This window comes from Nicotiana tomentosiformis, chromosome 9, assembly GCF_000390325.3.
Source record: "Nicotiana tomentosiformis chromosome 9, ASM39032v3, whole genome shotgun sequence".
Lineage (NCBI taxonomy): Eukaryota > Viridiplantae > Streptophyta > Magnoliopsida > Solanales > Solanaceae > Nicotiana > Nicotiana tomentosiformis.
Genome location: NC_090820.1, coordinates 19,178,047 through 19,198,882, shown reverse-complemented (window position 1 = coordinate 19,198,882; position 20,836 = coordinate 19,178,047). Strand labels below are relative to the sequence as shown.

The 20,836-nt window shown below is 33.0% G+C and overlaps 1 protein-coding gene and 1 long non-coding RNA gene across 19 annotated transcripts in view; both read left to right on the top strand.

Moving 5' to 3' along the window:
• The window catches only part of LOC138899410 (uncharacterized), a 303,148-nt gene that overhangs the window by 197,035 nt on the left and 85,277 nt on the right, over nt 1-20,836 (top strand). For 2 of the 13 annotated variants that reach the window (XR_011410985.1, XR_011410984.1), the window contains exon 3: nt 11,823-11,942. The exons of 9 other annotated variants lie outside the window; for them this stretch is intronic. This is a non-coding gene — a long non-coding RNA (uncharacterized lncRNA). Of the gene's footprint in view, nt 1-11,811; nt 11,943-20,836 lie in introns of those variants that run through there. 2 more of the 13 variants (XR_011410988.1, XR_011410987.1) reach the window with 2 other exon arrangements.
• On the top strand, nt 3,037-11,942 carry LOC104119563 (probable inactive histone-lysine N-methyltransferase SUVR2). 6 transcript variants are annotated; one of them, XM_018778804.3, is made up of 10 exons: nt 3,037-3,145; nt 5,695-5,947; nt 6,170-6,416; nt 6,501-6,749; nt 7,712-8,883; nt 9,230-9,492; nt 10,519-10,585; nt 10,685-10,735; nt 10,881-10,977; nt 11,716-11,942. In XM_018778804.3, the coding sequence occupies exons 2-10, from the start codon at nt 5,759-5,761 to the stop codon at nt 11,727-11,729; spliced, it is 2,349 nt and encodes a 782-aa protein (XP_018634320.1). In that variant the 5' UTR covers nt 3,037-3,145; nt 5,695-5,758; the 3' UTR covers nt 11,730-11,942. The 6 variants fall into 6 exon arrangements, with proteins under 6 accessions (XP_018634320.1, XP_009629391.1, XP_018634316.1 ...); XM_070185703.1 differs by adding an exon at nt 3,287-3,571 and having other exon boundaries at nt 3,092-3,145; nt 6,170-6,749; XM_009631096.4 differs by having other exon boundaries at nt 6,170-6,749; nt 7,736-8,883.

Sequence of the window (20,836 nt, the reverse complement as noted above, 5' to 3'; positions counted from 1 at the left end):
TTCACAAGGCATTGCCGACCTCAGCAATTGAGAAGTTGTTGTACAAGATCGGAATTCATCATCTCTGAGATATCAAGTGATATTTTTGTCAGAGGGAGTATAACACGCGCTGCACTCATTTTCCTTTAGCTAAGGTTTTATCCCACTGGACTTTGCTGACAAGGTTTTTTAATGAGGCAACAAATAATACGTATTACATGATATGTGTACTCTTTTTCCTTCACTAGAATTTTTTTCCCACAGGGTTTTTTCCTAGTAAGGTTTTAACGAAGTACATTATCTATGGACATCTAAGGGGGAATGTTATGAAATATTAGATTATGATGGATATCCATAACTCCTAAATGAATAACACCCACTACTCTTCTCCATTATCTCCAATAACTCTCACTACTCCAATACTTATGATTGTAACTCTCATACCTCCAAATCTCCCCCATGATCTTCCTACATGATCCCAAATACTTCATGCCATGTTTATGGTATTCTTTTGTATACCTTATACTATAAATAGAGGATAAGAATCTCTCATCTCTTTCCCCTCTATATCTCTTGTCTATTTTATTGTTTTGTATTGTTACCTTGAACTTAGTTTCTTAACAGTAGTTTAATTTTAATTTTAAATATATTTATTGTTAAAGAGTAGACAATCTTTGTTTCTTTCTTTCTTTTCTACAAAACTTTTGCACTTTTTAAATTTTTTCTGCAATTTTTAATATTGTCTAAACTAAAATAAAATCATAAAATCTACTACTAAAAATGTTAAAAGCTTCAAAAGTTCGAGGGCCTAAATCAAGGTTTTACTAGCTTCCCTTGAGCCATCCATCCATCTTTGACATTCTCAATCAAATTTTACAGAATCTCAATTTAGATAAGACGACAATAACAATGAACATTAAAGATAGTGAATACGTCATTTATTTACCAAATGTGAATAAAGCTAGTTAAATAGTATGTTCGTGGGGTAGTGGGCTTGACGGAATAAGTGGCTTGAATCTAAACAACGTTAGAAGACTCTTAAACTTCTTTCATAAGTTTCTTATAGTAATGAGACATAAAAAACCTATATGACTTTGATCTAGTGGTGCGAGTGCAAAGTATGACGTATAGATTAGCCACACGCCATGGTATTGAGCTCTCCCATATACAAATATATGGTTAAGTGAAAAATGATAAAGGAGTGAACCCATTATTCATCAAGTTTTGAACCTTGCGATACTTGACTCAACGATTTCTTAGTTTAAAAAAACAAGACACACAAATCAAATATGACAAAAAGAAATAGCTAATTCAAAGAATTTGAGTTTAAATTATAAAGTAAAATGGCGAGAAACACGAAAAAAAGACTATACATAAAGGAAGATAAATGGATTTAATAAGAAGGCAAAATGCCAATGGAAATTAGAGTTGCCTGCCTCTCTCTCACACGCATATATTGGTGTTGCATGTGTGATGTTACATTCACAGTATAGACAATATTGATGATTTTCAGTGTTAGACCATATTGATAAATCACTGCATTGATATGATTTCTTACACTTGTTCTTGGAACTCATATAAAATCACATACTGAATATCAATGTTAAACTTAAACCTACAAACTTCTTTGTGCTGATCATGCTGGAAATTTCAACCTTTAATTGAAACCCTCTGTTTATTTCTGCATTGACATTGTTAGTATTTTCTATGTAATCACCGTGAAGTGAATTGATTGCATTTGATAATTAAAAAGCACTTGTTTAATAAAAATTGCATGTTAATTAAACTAATAGAAACACCTAAATTAAGTTTTGTAAATATTGCGGAATATACTCCATCTTTTAAGGATCTATTTGGTTTTCACCCTATAAGCTAATAGGAAGATGGAGGAGAAAAATAAAATAAAAAAAATGAATATACTTTCGTTAGTTGCCGTATTATGAGTATTTTGCAGCGATACCTTTGGAAAAGCTGGTGAGGCAGTGTACTGTGATGAGGAAAAGAAACAATTAAGGCTCTGTTTGTTTTAAGGAATTAAGACTGATTTCCCAAAAAGGAATGAAGAGATATGGGAAAATCTAATATTTCCCTAATAGTTGAATCATACATTTGTTACACAAAAACTTAAAGAAAGAAGGCCTGTATATTTACCCAAAAATAAATGCCTGTATGTATAATATTTGAGATCATTTAGAGGTATGTATGTCTTGATCTTTTATGGAGGGAAGCACAATTTTCTTAAATAATTTAAGTTATATACACAATAATATAATTTATAATAGTAAGTGCCAAGCTGCATGATTTATTATTAAAGCAATAAAAATATTTACTCATAATTGTTGTTTACTGAACCACATCAATTTAGTATGATTAAGTATAAAAATGACATAAAACTTATATTACTAATAAACTATAATTAAGTGATAATATATATATATATATATATATATATATATATATATATATATATATATATATGTAAAAAAGCTCGTGTCAAGTATTCGTTGGATTAATGTAAACTCCAAATGTTGATAAGTTTTATCATTAACCAATTCACAGAACCATAAACAATTTTGCGTAATAAAACTTTTAGGTAATATGATCGATTAGTTAATTTTAATAGTGTCAGCATATAACTTAATCATTTTTAATAATTACATAAATAAAAATGAATCCTTAAAAACGTACTACTGGATTGGTTATTTTGTTTTATTTTGGAATTGGGAGTGCCAAAGAGTCACTGCTGGAATGAAAAGGTTAGTGCACGTACAATTGACCGTCAAAAATATGTCCCAGTAGTATTCTTAGTTTTGTAACTATGATCTCAAATAGATATTATATTGAATGAATGAATATATGATATGCGTTTTTTTATTATATTTATTATATTTATCTATAGTTATTTAATCATAATTAAATGGCATATTTTTTTTATATTTTGTTACCATGCTCCAAAATAAATATTTATATTAGACCAATAAATATAAGATATGTGTTTTATATATTTATCACCTAACTCTGGTTACTTAACTATGATTAAATGATGTGACTCTAACTTGTAAAGGATAAATTCTCATTTGGTATTTAACAGTGTGGCTCACCCCTGTTTGAAGAACGTTGAGCTAGAGAAAGGAGTCGAACAGGTTTCTTGGTGCTTAAGTAAAAGGTATTTTAATTTATCTATTTTTACTGTTCATTCAAAGTATGGTCCACAAAAGTTTTTTTTTTTTTTTTTTGAAAATCAAGTTTAAGGTAACATGAACAATTTTTTCAATTTTTTTCTTTTTGTTTTTTGGATTTTTCGCAGAATTTTAACGAAAACCCCAGTGGGTTAGTGCTGCATTGGGGTTTCAGAAGGATGATCCTCTTGAGTGATTCATATTGGGATATAACCCATTGATATTGGATAGTTAAAATGGTTTCATGCATGAAAAAATATAATGTTTTCCTTTTTAAATGTATTTTTTTTCTTGTAGTTTCAAAGCTTATAAAAGCCCAGAAGTAAGAACATTTATGCTGTGTTATTTTATTATGTTTTGGGAAAAAGAAATTTTGGCTGTCTCATTTGGAATCTGCTCTGTTCCACATTTTGGTGTGTTATTACGTTATTTGTATTTTTTATTCTTATAACACCTGATTCCAATTTTCCTATGCTACGGCGTTGGTTATTTGTTTTTGATAATTTTTATTTTATGTTGCATCTGTTAAATTGGGGGATTCCTTCTATGATTTGGTGAAATCACAGTGGTTTTGTTTCATACGTGCACTGAAGGTTTATTTCTATTTTTGTTTTTTGTTTTTTGCCAAATATTCATAAAATAACAGAAGAATTTCCTCTATTTATAATTTTTTGGTATTCTTACTGAGCTTGTTTAAGGCTAATAAATTTGCCTGGGAGTGCAATCAGATGCTGATAATGCCGTTCTCTGTCCATCTCTTTTTTTTTCTTTTTCCTTCTGGTGGTTTCCGGCTAGTTTGCTTGCACCTTACCTATTCCACGAGGTATTTGCTATATCTCACAAACATGAGTATGGGATAACTCTGTCTATCAACCCCTTAGACAAATGGTGAATGTTGGGAAGAAGGTCTTATTTAAGCAGTTAGAGAGAGAGAGGGTATTGTTATTTACTTAATTTATGTCTTTGACACACCCTTTAAGTGAGAGCCTCGGTCAAGCACATGTGAATTCTTTTTGATAATGGGTGGGAGTCTTCTGCTGGTTCTGATACCATATTATAGTTTGTGATCATTTTTTTCGTTGATACGCACTTCAACTAATTCTACGAGATACCTGCTATTTTCCACCGGCACAGGTGTCGGATAATTTTCTCCACCAAGGCTTGGACAAATGAGAAGAAATCACCTAGTGTTTCTTACCTCCGCTAAGTTTTGAATCTGAGATCTCATGATTCTCAATCCACTTCATTGATTAATAGGCGGCACCCTTGGGTGCAAGTGTGTTATCAATTATATGAAAGCTTAAATCATTAGAGAGAGTATATTTTTATTTGCTTAATTGTATGTTTTTAACACTTACTATTTGGTGAGCAATTCTTTTTTTTTTAAAAATATTTTAAAACATTCTTTAGCTGTTGCAATGTGTGATTTATGTATTTCTTAATTGTACTTTCCAAATATGTTAAAAAAATGAATGTCCAAATTTTAACAGAAATAAGATATGTTGACCTTTGCCCTCCAAATCCCCTGTTCGTTTTGGCCTTTTGGGATGTGAGGTAGTAGTAAAAGGAGTTTTGGAAGCAAAGTTGCAGTTAAAGAGAACCTCAAATTTGTTTTTACTGGTTGAAGAGGGTCTTAATTCACTTAAAGCATAGTAATCATGTGTGGGCAGGGGCAGGTGGTATTTGTTTAAAGAATAACATTTCGGCGAGTGCATTTGTGACACAACTGAAGTGGGACTTAGTTTCTGTTGAATTAAATGTTCTATTGCTCTGTGGAACCATGCAACTGTCATGGGACTAATTTGGTCAATTCCTTGTAGATTTTTAATTTCTTTCTCTCGATATTGTGTCCTAAAACACCCATCATCATCTTTTCTTGTGACAAATGGGTGTTCTCAGCAATATTAATATTGTCATATTGTGATTAAAAAGCTCTTTTTGGTTAGTGGTAGGAAGAGGTCTGATAGAACAAAGTTCGACAAGTAGGATCTACTTATGATCCCCATTCCTCTGTCATTTCCTTTTGGCTATAGAGAACATGTTTACTGATAACAAAGAAATAGTAATAGTGAAGATGTCAGTGATGAAACATGACTCGGTGAAATGTGGGAAATAATTCTCCCACTGCATTAATTGTATTTTGGTTGATGAAGTGACTATTGTGCATTCGAGTCTTTTCTACTGTTTCAGACTGAGCTCTATTAGGAATTTCTGGACATGATGAAGTATTGGCTTGATGCTTAACAATGTCATACGGTATTTTTTTTAATTGATGTAGCAGCATTTGATAAGACCAATATTTTACACCTATGAGCTTCTTAAAAAAATGTCCTCATAGATTTGTACTGGATACCGTTCAACTTGGAATGTCATCTAGTAAGTTAGTATTCTTAAGTTTAATGTTCTTCCAGTGATTATATTGGTAAAATTCAGATGGTGTTTCTGTGTTTTCTTGTTTGTGGTTATAATGCAGATGTAGTGTTTTTGCTCTTCCTTATCAAAAATTAATGTTTTAACCCTATTTTTGCATTGAAAGGAAGTAGCTACTGCAGTACCTCAACCTCATTGAGCTCCTTCAAGTTCTGCATTGGTAATATAAGATGGCGCCAAAGTCGAATTCAAAAGTGAAAAGGGCCTGTGAGGCAATGCAGGTCTTTGGCTATACTGAAGAAATTGTGAAGCCAGTATTGAGGAACCTTCTGAATCTGTACAACAAAAACTGGAAGCTTATTGAAGATGAGAATTATTCTGCTCTTTTGGAGTCTATTATAGACAGCGAGGAGTCAAAGGTATGCCCGATTATTACTAATGCTTCAGTGCTTATTTCCGTTATCATCACATGATACCCTTTGCAATGTGTTAATCCTTTATATAGATTATGCATGGTAATATTTGTGTCTATCTTGATATCATGCACACAATGAACACGGATCATTCATCTTCACATCTTTCCTTTCAATTTCCGATGACAATGCATGTGGTGAATTGATTATAGTTTCACTGATGATCAGGAAAGGCAGAAATCCTTGTTGGAAGATGAGCCCGAAGAAAATGAACCACCACTGAAAAAATCTAGGTTCTGCTCTCAATTAAATCATTCCTCACTTGCTAAACATGATCCCAGTCCTAGTGCTGACACATGTACTTTAGAGTTGCAATCTCCCAGCAAGCAGAAGATGGCTGGGTTCACCACTGAATCTTATGAAACTGAGGATGTCGAACTGAAGCCTTTTCTCTTGAAAGATTATCAGGGCAAAGGTAAGAAACAGAGTTTTTCAGAATCTTCTCCTGTTTCAACGCTGCCTAATGACATGGTAGTGTTCTCTGGTGATAACATGGAAGGACCTTGTAATCCGTCATCTCATTTAACTATAAAGGAAAAGGGTGATACATCTCTTTCATATCCTGCTCTGGTACCTAAAAGAAGACTGCGTTTTGATTGCCGGGAAGAGCCAAATGTTGTAGGTTCTTCTGATGCATCCAACAAAGGTGCTCTTGTTGAGTACGACCTTAGTGATACTATGCCTCTAAAAGTGCCATTTTCTGATAACCTGCCAGATTTTGATGTTCCTCTTGCTGTTGCTCCTTCAGGTATTTCTTCGATATTTAGAGTTTACTATAATAAGATCCGTCTGTCTCTCTTCCCACACATGGTTTGAAATTTTGAATGGATTGTTCCTTATTTCGAGTTTGGATATTCATTCAGTTGATATTCTCTTGATGGCTTTTTCTTTTTGAAGTTTCTCTTGTCGTCATGTATGCTTGTTTTGGTGATTTCGTACTAAATCGGAATATGAATAATGAAATGATTGACTAAAAGGAATAAACAGAGAGGGGTTAACTTGCTAATGTCAACAACTTTATTTTAGAAGTTAATGTGGAATCTGAAAGCCAAAGAAAGACAGCATAGTCAAACTGCTATGTTGCAACTTTCTCCACTGATGTACATTCCTTCTTATGAAGTTCCAAAGTTACCAATTTTCTGAGGGCAAGTTCAATGAATTTGGTCTTGTTCTAGTAATTGTCTTTGAACGAAACGAATATGTGAAATCACATTTTTATAAACACTTGTTATCGGAAAGGCTACGTCTTTTACTCTTCATTGAGCTGGAAAGCTATCTCTTGTCTGTTTGTTTTGAAGTTGATTAAGGCTGATTCGGAATTTCTTCTCCTAGCTTTCGGGGTCTTAATCTTAAATTGATTTTATACAAGATAGCAACGTGGAGATTCTTATGGCTTTCAGTAACTCTTTTAGTTTCTGCTCATAGTAGGTCCAACTTTTGATATTGTTTGATGAAAAGAAAAAAGGGATGTGAATAAGGAACATCGGTATTTGTTGCATCTGATGGGGTCGTGAATTGTCTTTCTGGGTAAAACCACATGGGAAAATATGTCAATTGGTAAATCGTACTTCTGAAATTGGAATCATTTTATTTGCATTCCCTTCCTCTTAGTTTTGTTGTCAAATTCCAGTCTTACCAAAATGTGAATGTTATCTATAATGTAGAAGCTTTATTCTCTCATATTCTTTGGACTTGAATTTTGACAAATAGCTCCTTCCTGTCAATTATCTGAAGATGGCTCAAGAACATTTGAAAGACAAGACTTGGAGTTTCTCAACTCTGAACATTTGGGTACGGAAGGAAATGAAAAAGGCGTGACAAGTTCATCACAACAAGATATTGCTTCCTCTCAGAAGGGGGAGGTGAAGATCTTCTTTGTCTATAAGCCATGTTCCTCATCCGATTTTCGTCCACCAAGTTTAGATGCAGTCCTGAAGCGGATGGAGGGAAAGTATATAAAGTCTTATAGAATTTCTCAACCTGGTTTCTCTCTATTGAGGCTGATGGAAAATCTGTGTGAATGCTATCTGACAGCTGGCACCAAGGCTAAGGCAGCAAATGAGCCATTAGCTGGGATAGAGTCTCAGAAACAACATCCAGTTGGTGTGAGATATGATGCTGCTAATCATGAATTACACTTTGCTCCAGACATTAGCAATGGCTCATTCAAATTGTCGAATCTTATCAAAGTCTCACCTCAAATTCCAAAATTTCCAGCTTCAGGAAATAGGGATATAGTGTGCTATATGGTGAATTTTAATGGTACTAAGATTTATGGTGCTGAAAAGGATAAAACCAATAAGGTTCTTAAACTCCCTGCGCCTTCAACGATGAACAATTCGGTGGTTGTTCAGAAAAAAGACTCGTCTCCTGGTCTTCCTAGTTCTGCTTATTATTTTGAAGACATCACCAATGGTCAAGAGGAGCATAGAATTTCGTTGATCAATGAATTCAGCCATGAGATCTTGCATGTCTTTAAGTACATACCTAAGAACATTATTTTCCAAAATGCATATGTGAAGTTTCTTCTTGCTCGTATATCAGATGACAACTGTTGTTCACACTGCAGCGAGGATTGTTTGTCTCTAGATATACCTTGTGCTTGTGCTGGTGAAACAGGGGGTGAATTTGCCTACACATCAGGTGGTTTGCTCAAGGAAAAGTTTCTCGAGAATTGCATCTCAATGAACCGTGAACCCCAAAAGCATGGTTTAGTATATTGTCAAGACTGTCCCCTTGAAAGGTCTAAGAACAATAGCATGTCTGGCGTGTGCAAGGGTCATTTGGTGAGGAAATTTATCAAAGAGTGCTGGCATAAATGTGGCTGCAGCAGGGGATGTGGAAATCGTGTTGTTCAGCGAGGAATAGCAGTGTCATTGCAGGTTAGAAAAATATTGCAAACCAAGGGTTTCAGGTTCGACCACTTTGGCTCATTTGGAACCTAAGAAAGAGGAGATTGTTTCACTAATAGTGAGAATGATGTTAGGGGTATTAGAAATGACTTTTATGTCATATAAATTCTTGGTTTGGGAAAGCATGATAGATGATTGTGGTTTGAACTACAAACCTATATTATACATATTGTTTTTTTCCATCTTGGTGTGATATAAATCATACTTGTCTGATTTATCAAAAAAGAAAAAGAAATGGTTTTGTGCATGTTGTATACTTTTATAGAAACCTAGACTATTAAGAAATTGCTTGACACATTCTTATCCTGCATATCAGGTGTTTATGACAGCTCATGGAAAAGGTTGGGGGCTCAGGACACTGGAGGATTTGTCTAGAGGTGCTTTTGTCTGTGAATATGTAGGAGAAATAGTGACCAACATGGAGTTGTATGAGCGAAACACGCAAACCGCTGATGAGAGACACACATACCCAGTTTTGCTAGATGCAGACTGGGGTTCGGAAGGTGTCCTGAAGGATGAAGAGGCACTTTGTTTGGATGCTACTTCTTATGGCAATGTTGCAAGGTTCATTAATCATAGGTTAGTCTCCAGTTCTCGTCCTTCACTCTTTGTAGTTGCCCTTCGGGTGATAGGTGGTTTGTACACTTTTAAAGCAAAGTAGATAATATTCATGTCCACCAGCTGTTACCTATTTAAGAAACAGTTATGATTATGACTTTTTGATTTAAGTACTGTATCTCATGAGTAGTGGCGGAGGCAGGATCTCCGCGAAGGGGGTTCAAGAAAAAAACAATCGTAGCTAGTGGGAATTGAGAACCTATGACCTTTCAAAGATTTTGAACCCCCTTGACCACTAAGCTACACTTTTGGGTTGTGTCAAGGGGGTTTAAAACTTAATATATAGAGGTAAAAAACAGATTTTGCCTTATATATACAGTGTAATTTTTCGGCGAAGGAGGTTCGGGTGAACCCCTTCCGCCCCCCTAAATCCGCCCCTGCTCATGAGAATGTGTACAGTATCATGCATTAAAGATAACAATGTAATCAGATTTACTTCTTCAGCATCACTTCTCTATTCTTCCCTGCATCTCTTTACTGCTTTGCCCCCTCTTTCTCCATCTGAATGTGTGGCTTAACTTCATAAAGTATTTTACTCTTTGCAGTCTGTCTCCTTCTGTGTCTCACTTTGAAAATAATTCCTCTCACAGCACTTAAATGGTACCCTTGGTCTCTTAGATTCTTGGAATTAATATTTTCACCCTCACTCTTTCAGCGGGGTCTGTTCTTTGTTTCTATTACTTTGGTCCACAAATTTGAAAAGAAAAGTAGTAGGTAAACACTAGATGCAATATTATATCTGGCATGTAGAGGTATATCAGTCAATTGTTTTTTTGTTCGTATGGCTTTCTCTATAAAGTAAATTTGGCATGGAATGAACCACCAGTGGAGCATCATTAGAAGTTTCCATTATTCTTCTTGGTTGTGCAATCAATAGCTCATTCTTTGCTTTTAATTTTTGTTTACATTGAAGAAAAGTTTGTAGCTTCTTTTTCTCTTCCCAATGTAGACTGAAACTAAACCGCATTGTAATTTTATCTTGGTCAGATGTTATGATGCTAACTTGGTGGAGATCCCAGTTGAAGTAGAGACTCCGGATCATCACTACTACCATGTATTTGTTATCTTTGTTTTCGCAGCCTTTTGAAGTATCCCTCTGTTATTTAGAAATCCGTGGAAAATCCACATCAAATCTTTTTTCATGTCACTGCAGGTTGCTTTTTTCACTACGAGGAAAGTTAATGCTTTAGAAGAGTTAACTTGGGTAATGCCACCATCTATTTTGAACACTATGACTTTAGAACTTTCTCATTTTAATGTACACAAGTCAAAAATAAGTGTAATTTATCTTTTTAACTAGTTGTTGACTTGGACTCGGGAAGAATCATTATAAATATGAAACATTGCAGGATTATGGTATTGACTTCACTGATCATAGTCATCCAGTGAAAGCGTTCAAGTGTTGCTGTGGAAGCGAACTTTGTCGAGACATCAAGTCCTTGAAGAGTCAGTTCATCTTTTTACTCCTCTTTCTTATACAAGCCCAGCAGTGAAATCTGCCTCCTATTTTCATGTGCATATTGACCTCAGTACTTCTCTAGAGCTTTATGATACCCATTACTACGTGCCAGAAGTGCATTAAATACACCCACACAAGTACTCACTTAAATATATTGAAAACCTCAATAATACTTGGGTGTTCCCTGGCTATATTCTCATTGAAGATGCAATTGGCTTCATATATACCATTTTAGTTGCTTCCTTCTCTATCTTTTTCTCCTCTTATATTTGCATCTCTTCCCGCCCTTTATATATGAAACTGTTTAACTAGTATATTGGAAGGGGGGCCTTGGCGTAACTGGTAAAGTTGCTGCCATTGGAAGGGGGGCCTTGGCGTAACTAGTAAAGTTGCTGCCATGTGACCAGGAGGTCACGGGTTCGAGCCGTGAAAACAGCCTCTTGCAAAAATGCAGGGTAAGGTTGCGTACAATAGACCCTTGTGGTCCGGTCTTTTCCCAGACCCACCGCATAGCGGGAGCTTAGTGCACCGGACTGCTTTATTTTTTTTTAAACTAGTATATTGCTTCTGTTACAGTTCTACCTATGATGCCTTTAGAGCATCAAAATGTTTATTAGGAGCTGTAGTAATGGAAACTATTAATGCATGTGTTTCGCTTCAAATAGCTTGCTGATCTGAACAGCTTCATTTGATCTTTATATCTAATCATATATCTTTATTTGCAGGAGCTAGGAAGTAGATCCTGATGAAGATTCCTTCTCTGACCGCATCGAAAACTCACATAGATATAGGTAAATCAAGAAGCATTAGTGGTGAAAAAGAAATCAAGAAGCACTAGTTTTTTTTTTTTTTTTTTTGAAAAGAACTGCTGATGTTAACAATGAAAAAAAGAATGCTGATGTTACGTTTGGTAAAATTGCATATAAGTATGCTGGAAAAGCAAGTTTTTTTCTGGTTGATTGTTTCATGCATTCAGTATATTACGTCTTAATCCTCTGCATCTGCAACAATAAGTTACTTGCATTTTCGCAAAGTCATGAAAATTAAAATTGAAATGCCATTTTCAAGTTGCTAGTGTCAGTCTAGTTATTAGGAATAAAAAAAAAAGGGCAGTTCGATGCACAAGGCATCTCGCGTTTACGCAGGGTCCGGTGAAGGACCACACCTCCCAAGGGGTGTACAAACAACCTACAATAATGCCAGCATTAGTGATTCTGTGATTGCTTTCACGGCTTGAACCTGTGACCTATAGGTCATACGGAGATAACTTTACCGTTGCTCCAAGGTTCTCGAGATGTAATGTAGACAGTCTATCCTAAACCTTAATGCAAGTATCAGTGACTGCTTTCACAGCTTGAACACATGACGTATAGGTCAAACAGAGACAACTTTAGCTTGAACACATGACGTATAGGTCAAACAGAGACAACTAAAGACAACTTTAGTGTTAGCTCTAAGGCTCCCCTTCTTGCATATTATGATTAATGTCTCAAAATCACACTCTATTTGCTTTGTGATCTTTCTTGTCAATCCTTCCATCCTTTCAAGTTTGATCCTTAATTTTGTTCACAGTAGCTTTGCAAGTACCACTAATTTTCTCTAATGCAATTAAAATTACCATAGTAAATTACACAAATAAGAAAATCTTCTGTTTAAATACCATCAGTCAATAACTAAATAGTCTTACAATGCAACATCAAAATATAGTCAAGAAATTACTACATACCATGCAACAAGTGGTTAAATAAATAATAACATTCTGCAACATGCAAACTCTAAATTCTTTCAAAATGTTGATCCTTCACCTTTGCCTTCTGCATTACCATATCCTTGTCAAACACATAGATACTCTCCATACCAATATAACCTTCAAAATTACTCTCCATTTTCTTAACCATAGTAATTTCTTCCCATTTACCTAAGTCAACGATTTTACCGCAATCTTTTTCATGCATTATCTTCTTCACACCATGAAGTTGTAAACTCCTTGTGAAACCTTTCACCTTACCTTTAAATTCTTCCATTTCCAACTGAAACTTCTTTTCCCTACCATAAAACACACGTTTATAGTATGCCATTACTCCTTTGATCCAAATTTTCCGGCTTTTCGCAACCTCAAATGCATATTCTTCAACTTTATCATCAATCTTGAAGGCAACCCTTCGAATATTATCAACCATTTGACTTATCTTTTTGTTTTCCATTTGTTTCTCTTCGGCATCTTTAAGAAATAGCCTCATTTTTATGAGCTCTGATTGAAGATCTTTCACACATTTTTTAGCACCACATAAGAGCTTCCCTTTGTTTAATTTCAATACTCCTTCAACCCTCTCAATGAGAAAGGAAACAAAAGCTTCTGCCATTGATGTTTCTTTAGCACTAAGTGAGTCTCAGAATGGTCATAGGATGTAAAGTGAATGATGCGTTGTTGGCTTCTGGCTATTTCCTCAAATTTATAATCTTGAAAATGAAGTTTCACTAATGACTAAGAAAGTCCTTGTAATTTGTTAAAACTATATAAAGCTTCCAGTTAACTTCACAGAATTACACTATTGGTTAAACTTTTGAAGAATCCTTTTATTGTTTTAAATCTTTAAGGGGTTGTTTTGTATGAAGACAAGTTACGTTGAGATTAGTTATGCTGAAATTAATTATACTGAGATTAGTTATCTTGGTATTATTTTTTATTGACTGTTTGGTAAGTTCTATTAATCCTGAGATTATCAATTTTACTGCTTTATCCTGGGATAACTTAACCTGGGATTACTATTCTATCCTTTGATAGGTATAAGTTATCCTAGTACTATTTTTAATTCTAGGATAAGTTGTCCCATGATTAGTAACCTAATAAGGAATAAGGCGGTACTATATTTTTATTCCATGATTATTTTTGCTTATCCACCATACCAAACGATCCCTAAGAGAGTCGTTATGATTAATAGTCTGTTCGGCCAAGCTCATTTTTGTCCAAAAGCGTTTTTTATGCCAAATGTGTTGTTTTTCAAAGTTAAGGTGTTTGACCAAACTTTTAGAAGAGAAAAGAATAATTTTGAATAGAAGCAGAATCGTTTTTGAGAAGCAAAAAAAAAAATAGCTTATTTCCAAAAATACTTTTCTAATAAGTATTTTTGGAAAAAATACACTTAGAAGCACTTTTAAAAAGTTTGAATAAATACTAATTGCTACTCAAAAGTATCTTTTAAATTAATTAGCTAAACGCAAATTAATTTTAACTAAAAATATATTTTAAAAACACTTTTCAAAATAATAAGCTTTTAGAATCTTGGCCAACTATGCTATAAATAAGAAAAAGGTTAAATTGATTGACTCCATTATTCGTCTAATAAAACGTCAACTAGCATTTCTATAAATTTGATAAACTTTTGAAGTTAAAGTGAAATAACCAATAAAAATAACTTGGCACTAAAATAGCTAAAATACACAAGGAATTAAAAAAGGGTCATCATTCAGTTCAACGTCATTTTCATCTTTGCCTAAAGGTGATAATACGGTTAATCACATACTCATAGGGCAATTATTATTACATTACATATTTAGGTGCCAACAATCAAAGTTATTACTAGAGTGTGAACTGCCATATAATATCCTATTTTTGGCAATTCTTATCCCATTTTACGCGTTTTCTTAATTCATATGTAAGAAAATGACAGAAAATGTAATTATCTTAGGGTGTGTTTGGTATCAAGAAAAATATTTTTCATGGACAATATTTTCCTAGAAAATGAGTGATTCTATCACTTATATTTCCTTGTTTGGTTGGTGAGTTAAAAACTTTTTTCGAAAAATATTTTTTAGAGTTTGGTTAGAGAGTATAAAATATTTTTAGGAATAATTTTTATGCTATTCTCCTCAACCCACCATTCCTAAAGTCCCCATATTTTTTTGTACTCCTTCTCTCTCTCACAGGACTCTATTTTCTTCAAGAATTTAATTTATTCTTTTCAAAATTCACACAAACTCAAAGGAACTAATGTGCTTCTTTACTTTTTCACACAGGAACAACGTTGAAATTTGAGTTCGATAACTAAAAAGAAAATAATTTATTTTGTCGAAAAAAAAAGTATTCATTCTACAACATGAAAGAAAATTACTCATTTTGTTGAATGAATGAAAATACTTTCTCTACATTATGAAAAAAAATATTTATTTTGTTAAAATAAAATAAAATATTTTTTCTACATAAAAAAAAAATACATGAAAGAAAATATTTTTTCTACATCATGAAAACAATTTCCGGAAAATATTTTCCTCATACCAAACACACCCTTAATTACACTTTGTTTTCTCTGGTCTATTTGTAGATGCAAATATCTTTGTAGATGAAAATTAGATATTAAGTACAAACTTCCAATATAGATCAATATCTTTTGTTCTTTTGTAACTCTGCACAAAATGCTTAATTACGTCTTGTTTTATCTCCTCATTAGACAAATCAGATGAATTCAATATGTTATGTTCTGACTTTACTATTAACTAAATATCTATCCTATGTTTTGTGGATGAACAAAAAACAAAATTATTTACTTCTTCAAACTTATCAGTTGCATGTTTGGCCAAGCTATTTTTAGTTAAATATGCCTTTTTTTTCCTCTAAAGTTAAGGTGTTTGGTTAAATTTTTAGAAGGAAAAAAGTACTTTTGAATAGAAGTAGAAACAATTTTTGAGAAGCAGAAAAAATAATTTCTCCCCAAAAGCACTTTTAAAAAAAATATTTAAAAAAAAAATACACTTAAAAATATTTTTCAAGAGCTTGGTCAAACACTAATTACTACTCAAAAGTACTTTTAAATTAATTAGCAAGATATAAATTATTTCTCACCAAAATACATTTTGAAAAGTACTTTTTAAAATAAACTAATTTTAGAAATTTGACCAAAAACGCTCTTAATCTTGCATCATGTGAAAGGACAGTGATAATGTAATTATAAATCCTGCGCGACTGTCATCATCTTAAGAAGTTAGAGTGACTTGTTTGATTGATGAATCAAGTGAATTCTATTTAGGGGCCGTTTGGCATATTTATTTTAACTTTTTTTTAAAAAAGAATTCACTTTTAATTCGAAATTAGTGTTTGGCCATGAAATTTTTAATTTTCATTTGAAGATGAATTGCAGAATTTTTTCAAAATTTGAAAAATTCCAAAAAACTATTTTTAAAACATTTCACTTCAAATCACTCACAAAAATTCAAAAACAGCCAAAAATTATATTCATGTCCAAACACAACTCTAATTTTCAAATATCATTTTTACTTAAATTTTTTTTCTCTACTTTTTTCAGAATTTTATAATTCTTATGTCCAAATGCCCACTTAGTACATCCAATTCGTAACAATTTAGTAAAATCAACCTAACTTTCAATACATATACTAGTATTTAAATGGGCCTAGAGTTTTGCCTATGCATCCTAGTAAAGTCCAAAAGTCTGTACAAATTGCCCTCCTAAGGAATTGGTTTTCAAATATTATCTTTATTTTTGACTTTGTTATAAAAATAAGCTTCTTCTTCGTCAAGAACACCGTAGTTTTTCAATACTGGAAGCTTGAAATTCTTATTTGAGGGTAGAAACGGGAAATTAGTGATTAATTATTGTTAAAATTATTTGAATATTGGTAGTTAAAGGTTTTGTTTTAAATTTGATATCATTTGGAGCAAATTTGGGATGGTTTAATTGAAATTGGAATTTCAATTTCAAAGAAAACTTTGTTGAACATAAAAAAAGTATGTCAATCGAGTAGACTTTGATAAACAATTTAACAGATATGTCAATCGCAGATAATACAAAAGTCATGCCAATATAATAGAGTTTATGTTGGGATATACTATTAACCATGCAGTTTAGCTATAGTTTGTATTTTATTTTTTATGGAATAATTATTTATTTGATTTATCCAATTCAATAAAGTATTATTTTAAATAGATCATTTGTCAGATGTGTGTCCTTTAGTTATGTAGTAGACAATTTTGTGTATGGAGTCTTAGCTCATGCATAGAAGATTAAATTGTCGGTTGTCATAATTAATAAACTATGTTCACAATCAAAGATATTGTTGGGCAAAATATCTTGATGGTTGTAGCACAAGATTAAAGTATAATTTATCTTGATTATGTGAGTGGTTTTTCTCCAATTTCTTGTACTAGTATACTTAGTGTATATTAAACGGAGCAAGTAGAGAAAAAATATTTTTGTACTTAATATATATAAAATATTTTCTCTGATTCATTAAATGAGCTTATACTCCTAATCTTGATATAGTTATTATGATCAATGTGATTTGTTTATTATTTTGATTTATCAAAAGGTACAACTCTATTCAGAGTTAGTGTATGCCTAATAGACTGGACAATAACGAATAACATTTGTGAAATAATAATTAGTTGATAGATCTGTGACTCGTCTTTGAGTTTGATGATACCCCTTTATGTAAGTTTATAAGTTTTCATGTGAAAATCCGGCTGGTGGATTTTGTATCCGTCACATAAAATGGTTTAAGCGAAATTATAAAGGATTTAATTAGTTGATTAAATTAAATTATCAGTGATTTAGTTTAACTAACTGGTATTTACAATCTTAACATGGGGAGTTAAAATAAATGTTAGTGAATTTTAAAATTCATATTGAGGAGTTCAATTATAATTTTAGTGGAATAAACTGTGATTAATTATAGTAGGATTTAATTCATCCGAATTTCGAATTAATACTATAATTGGTAGCCTCTTATTATTTCTGTGGTCTCTGTTATACCGGGTGGAAACCTGGACAGACTTGTGTAAAAAGTGACTTGGAAGAAAAGTTATCTGTTTGAGTTAGAGTATGATTCTATTTGCACTAGCAGAATCCTACACGAATTTTAGCCTCATTTTGCCCTAATTTCGAGTCTACAAATATAAGACTAGTTTCACCTAATAACTCACTCTTCAGAGTTGTATTATTTGCCCACTCAAATAATTTCGTCCAAGATCTTATTACAAGGAGCATAGCAGAAGACTACAACCTTGACTTTGGCTCTGTGGAGGGCCTGTGCAATATTTTCGAGAGGTTAGTGCTTTTAATCTCTGTAATTAAATCATTGTTTAGTTTGCATGTTTGTGATACCTGGATTATATGCTTGCTTCCGCTGCGCATTTTCTAACAGTTTAATGAATAATTGAACAAGACAAAATTATACCAAATGTGTAGAGTTTGTGAACAATCTAATAAATAGGTCAATATAGATAATACAAACTTATTCTAATATGGCAGAGTTTGTTGAACAATTAAACAATCACAAAGTCATGCTAATCGGGTAGAGCCTGTGAATAATTAACAATATGGTAGTGATAGGGTAAATAAAGAATAAAATTTACTAATCCGATGGAGAAATATCTGTCCAACAATAAGTGTGTGTAAGACCGGAGGTCATTTAATAAAGAGAAAATGACCCTCTATAACCACTTAAAATTTTAATAGCCCGTGTTTTTTTTCATTGACACAAAATGTCCCTTCGACCCAAACATATTACATCTGATAGCATGAAATGTCTATTATATATATTTTTTCTATAGTGACAGTCTATTTTGTATATTTTTTGTTTAGTGACAGTCTATTTTGTATATATTTTGTATAGTGACAGTCTATTTAGTATATATTTTGTATAGTGACAGTCTATTTAGTATATTTTTGCATAATGACATTTTATTTTGTATATATTTTGTATAGTGACAGTCTATTGTATATAAATTATATAGTGACAGTCTATTTTGTATAATTTTTGTATAGTGACAATCTATTTTGTATATATTTTATAACATACCAATATTCAAATCTATTTTCACCGAAAGAAATATATAAATATCCATGTAAATATATACTAATGGTGGACCTGAAATTATGATTCCCATCAAAATTAACTAATGACATACATAGTCTAGTAGTGCAGGAGATTTCTTTTACAGTTCCGGCACAACTGCAGAGAAAAAGAAAGTTGGGCTTTTGAGAAGAACGTGCTCTATGAAGGGATTTGAAAAGTGGGTCAGAGATTAGGGTTTTCCATTCTTTGCAAACGCACCTTAACTGTCCCAATGACTTTGTGGTTAACCTTGAGAAAATGTCCATAGTAACATCCTTTGCCGGAGAAGTCAAAAGTCAAAAGGAGTTGCCGGGGAATCGTCGGAGAAGCGGCTCAAGATAAAATCAAAGATGGAGGAAGAGAGTTAAAACTCTAATTCCAAATCTTTGGAAGAACAGCGGTGGCATCCGCTTGCCGACGTAGTGGGAGAGTGCGTTAAGTGGTGGTTTCAAGACACTCTTAATGAGGCTAAAGCTGAGGATACATCTATGCATGTGCTTGTGGGTCAGATGTATAATTCGGTGGCTAGCCACTAAAATTACTTTTGGGCTATAAACTGTATATTATAATTTTGGGCTATCGGGTGTTATAAGTTTGGCCCGAGTGGCTATAAATGAACTTTTCTCTTTAATAAATACTTAAAAAAACGTGGACAATTTTAAATAGATTTACTGCCCTTATGATCTTCACTCGGCCCATCTTTTAAATTAAGACCCATTAGATCCAAAATGAAATCACGACCCACAACTTCTCTTATCCACCCTCCCTTCTGTTGATTTATTTATTCAATTTCAAATTGTTCTATTATATAAGGAGATTGGGAAAGTGGAAGTGACGAGGGATAGTGAAAATAATAATCATACTTATTACATGGGAAAATTTTCACTGAAACCATTAGACTTTAAGCTTTGATAGTCAAATAAATAAATTTACCAAATATGAGGGTCAAGTTGTTACACTAACTTATGGCCTCCTTGTATCATGACATTCTTACAGATTTATTCTGTTAAATGTGTCTATCTTCTCTTCTTTTATATATGTGATCTTGCATATTCTTAGTTTTTAAAGTTTGTGTTTCTCACTATTTAAAAGTCAATTATGTACTGTTTACTCGAAAAACGGTACAATTGAATTTGTTCGTGGTTTCTAGAAAAGTGAATTAATTTGATCCAAAAAGTAATGAAATAACTGATGAAATATTAAATACTTAGCCTTAGAATGTAGTTGAAACAATAGAGCTAATGAGTCCGGGCACAACAATGATAAGATCAAAAGCGAGAGAATCAAATTGTATTAAAATGCTGTATAGAATTTAACATAAGTTAGCCAGAAAATTCATGTCCTTACAATGATAACTGAGCTCTCTATTTATAGATATGCCTAGGGAATAAAGTCCTAGGACCATGTCCTTCTTTAATGTCAATTATGAGGGCCATTGATGCAGATGTAACGTTAGACATAAATGTTAAATTCCTTATAACGGGCCATCATCTTTAATGCTGCAAAATATTCCGTATTAAATGTTACCGGGCGCAAAATATTTAATACTCCTTTTATGATCGTTATTTCTTCCGGTGATAAGCGGAATAGCTATGTTCGGTGGCCATCTCCATCTTGTGTTCCACATGTCCTTCCTTTAAGCGGCCACGTGTCATGTCGTATTTTTTCGCAAATTTTTTTAGTTATACGCATTATCCTTCTCTTATGTACTTCATAATCTCTCAAACTTCAATTTGCATTTTTATTTCCCAACTTTCCTCTGATCTTCTTCGAACCAGAAACTTCTTCGAACTAGAAATTTTCCTTCCTTCTATTCCAATGACTTCCTCTTCAAAACGTGCTAGTTCTTCAAAGGACAGGAACAAAACCGAGGATTCCGTTCCTCCAACAATGGGTTCCATCATTCCAAGAAGGCTCAGTACTTCGAAAGATTTTGAAGAGAAATTTCCTACTCCTAACCCTCGCACATGGGCTGTTAGTAGATACCCTTCTTCTATT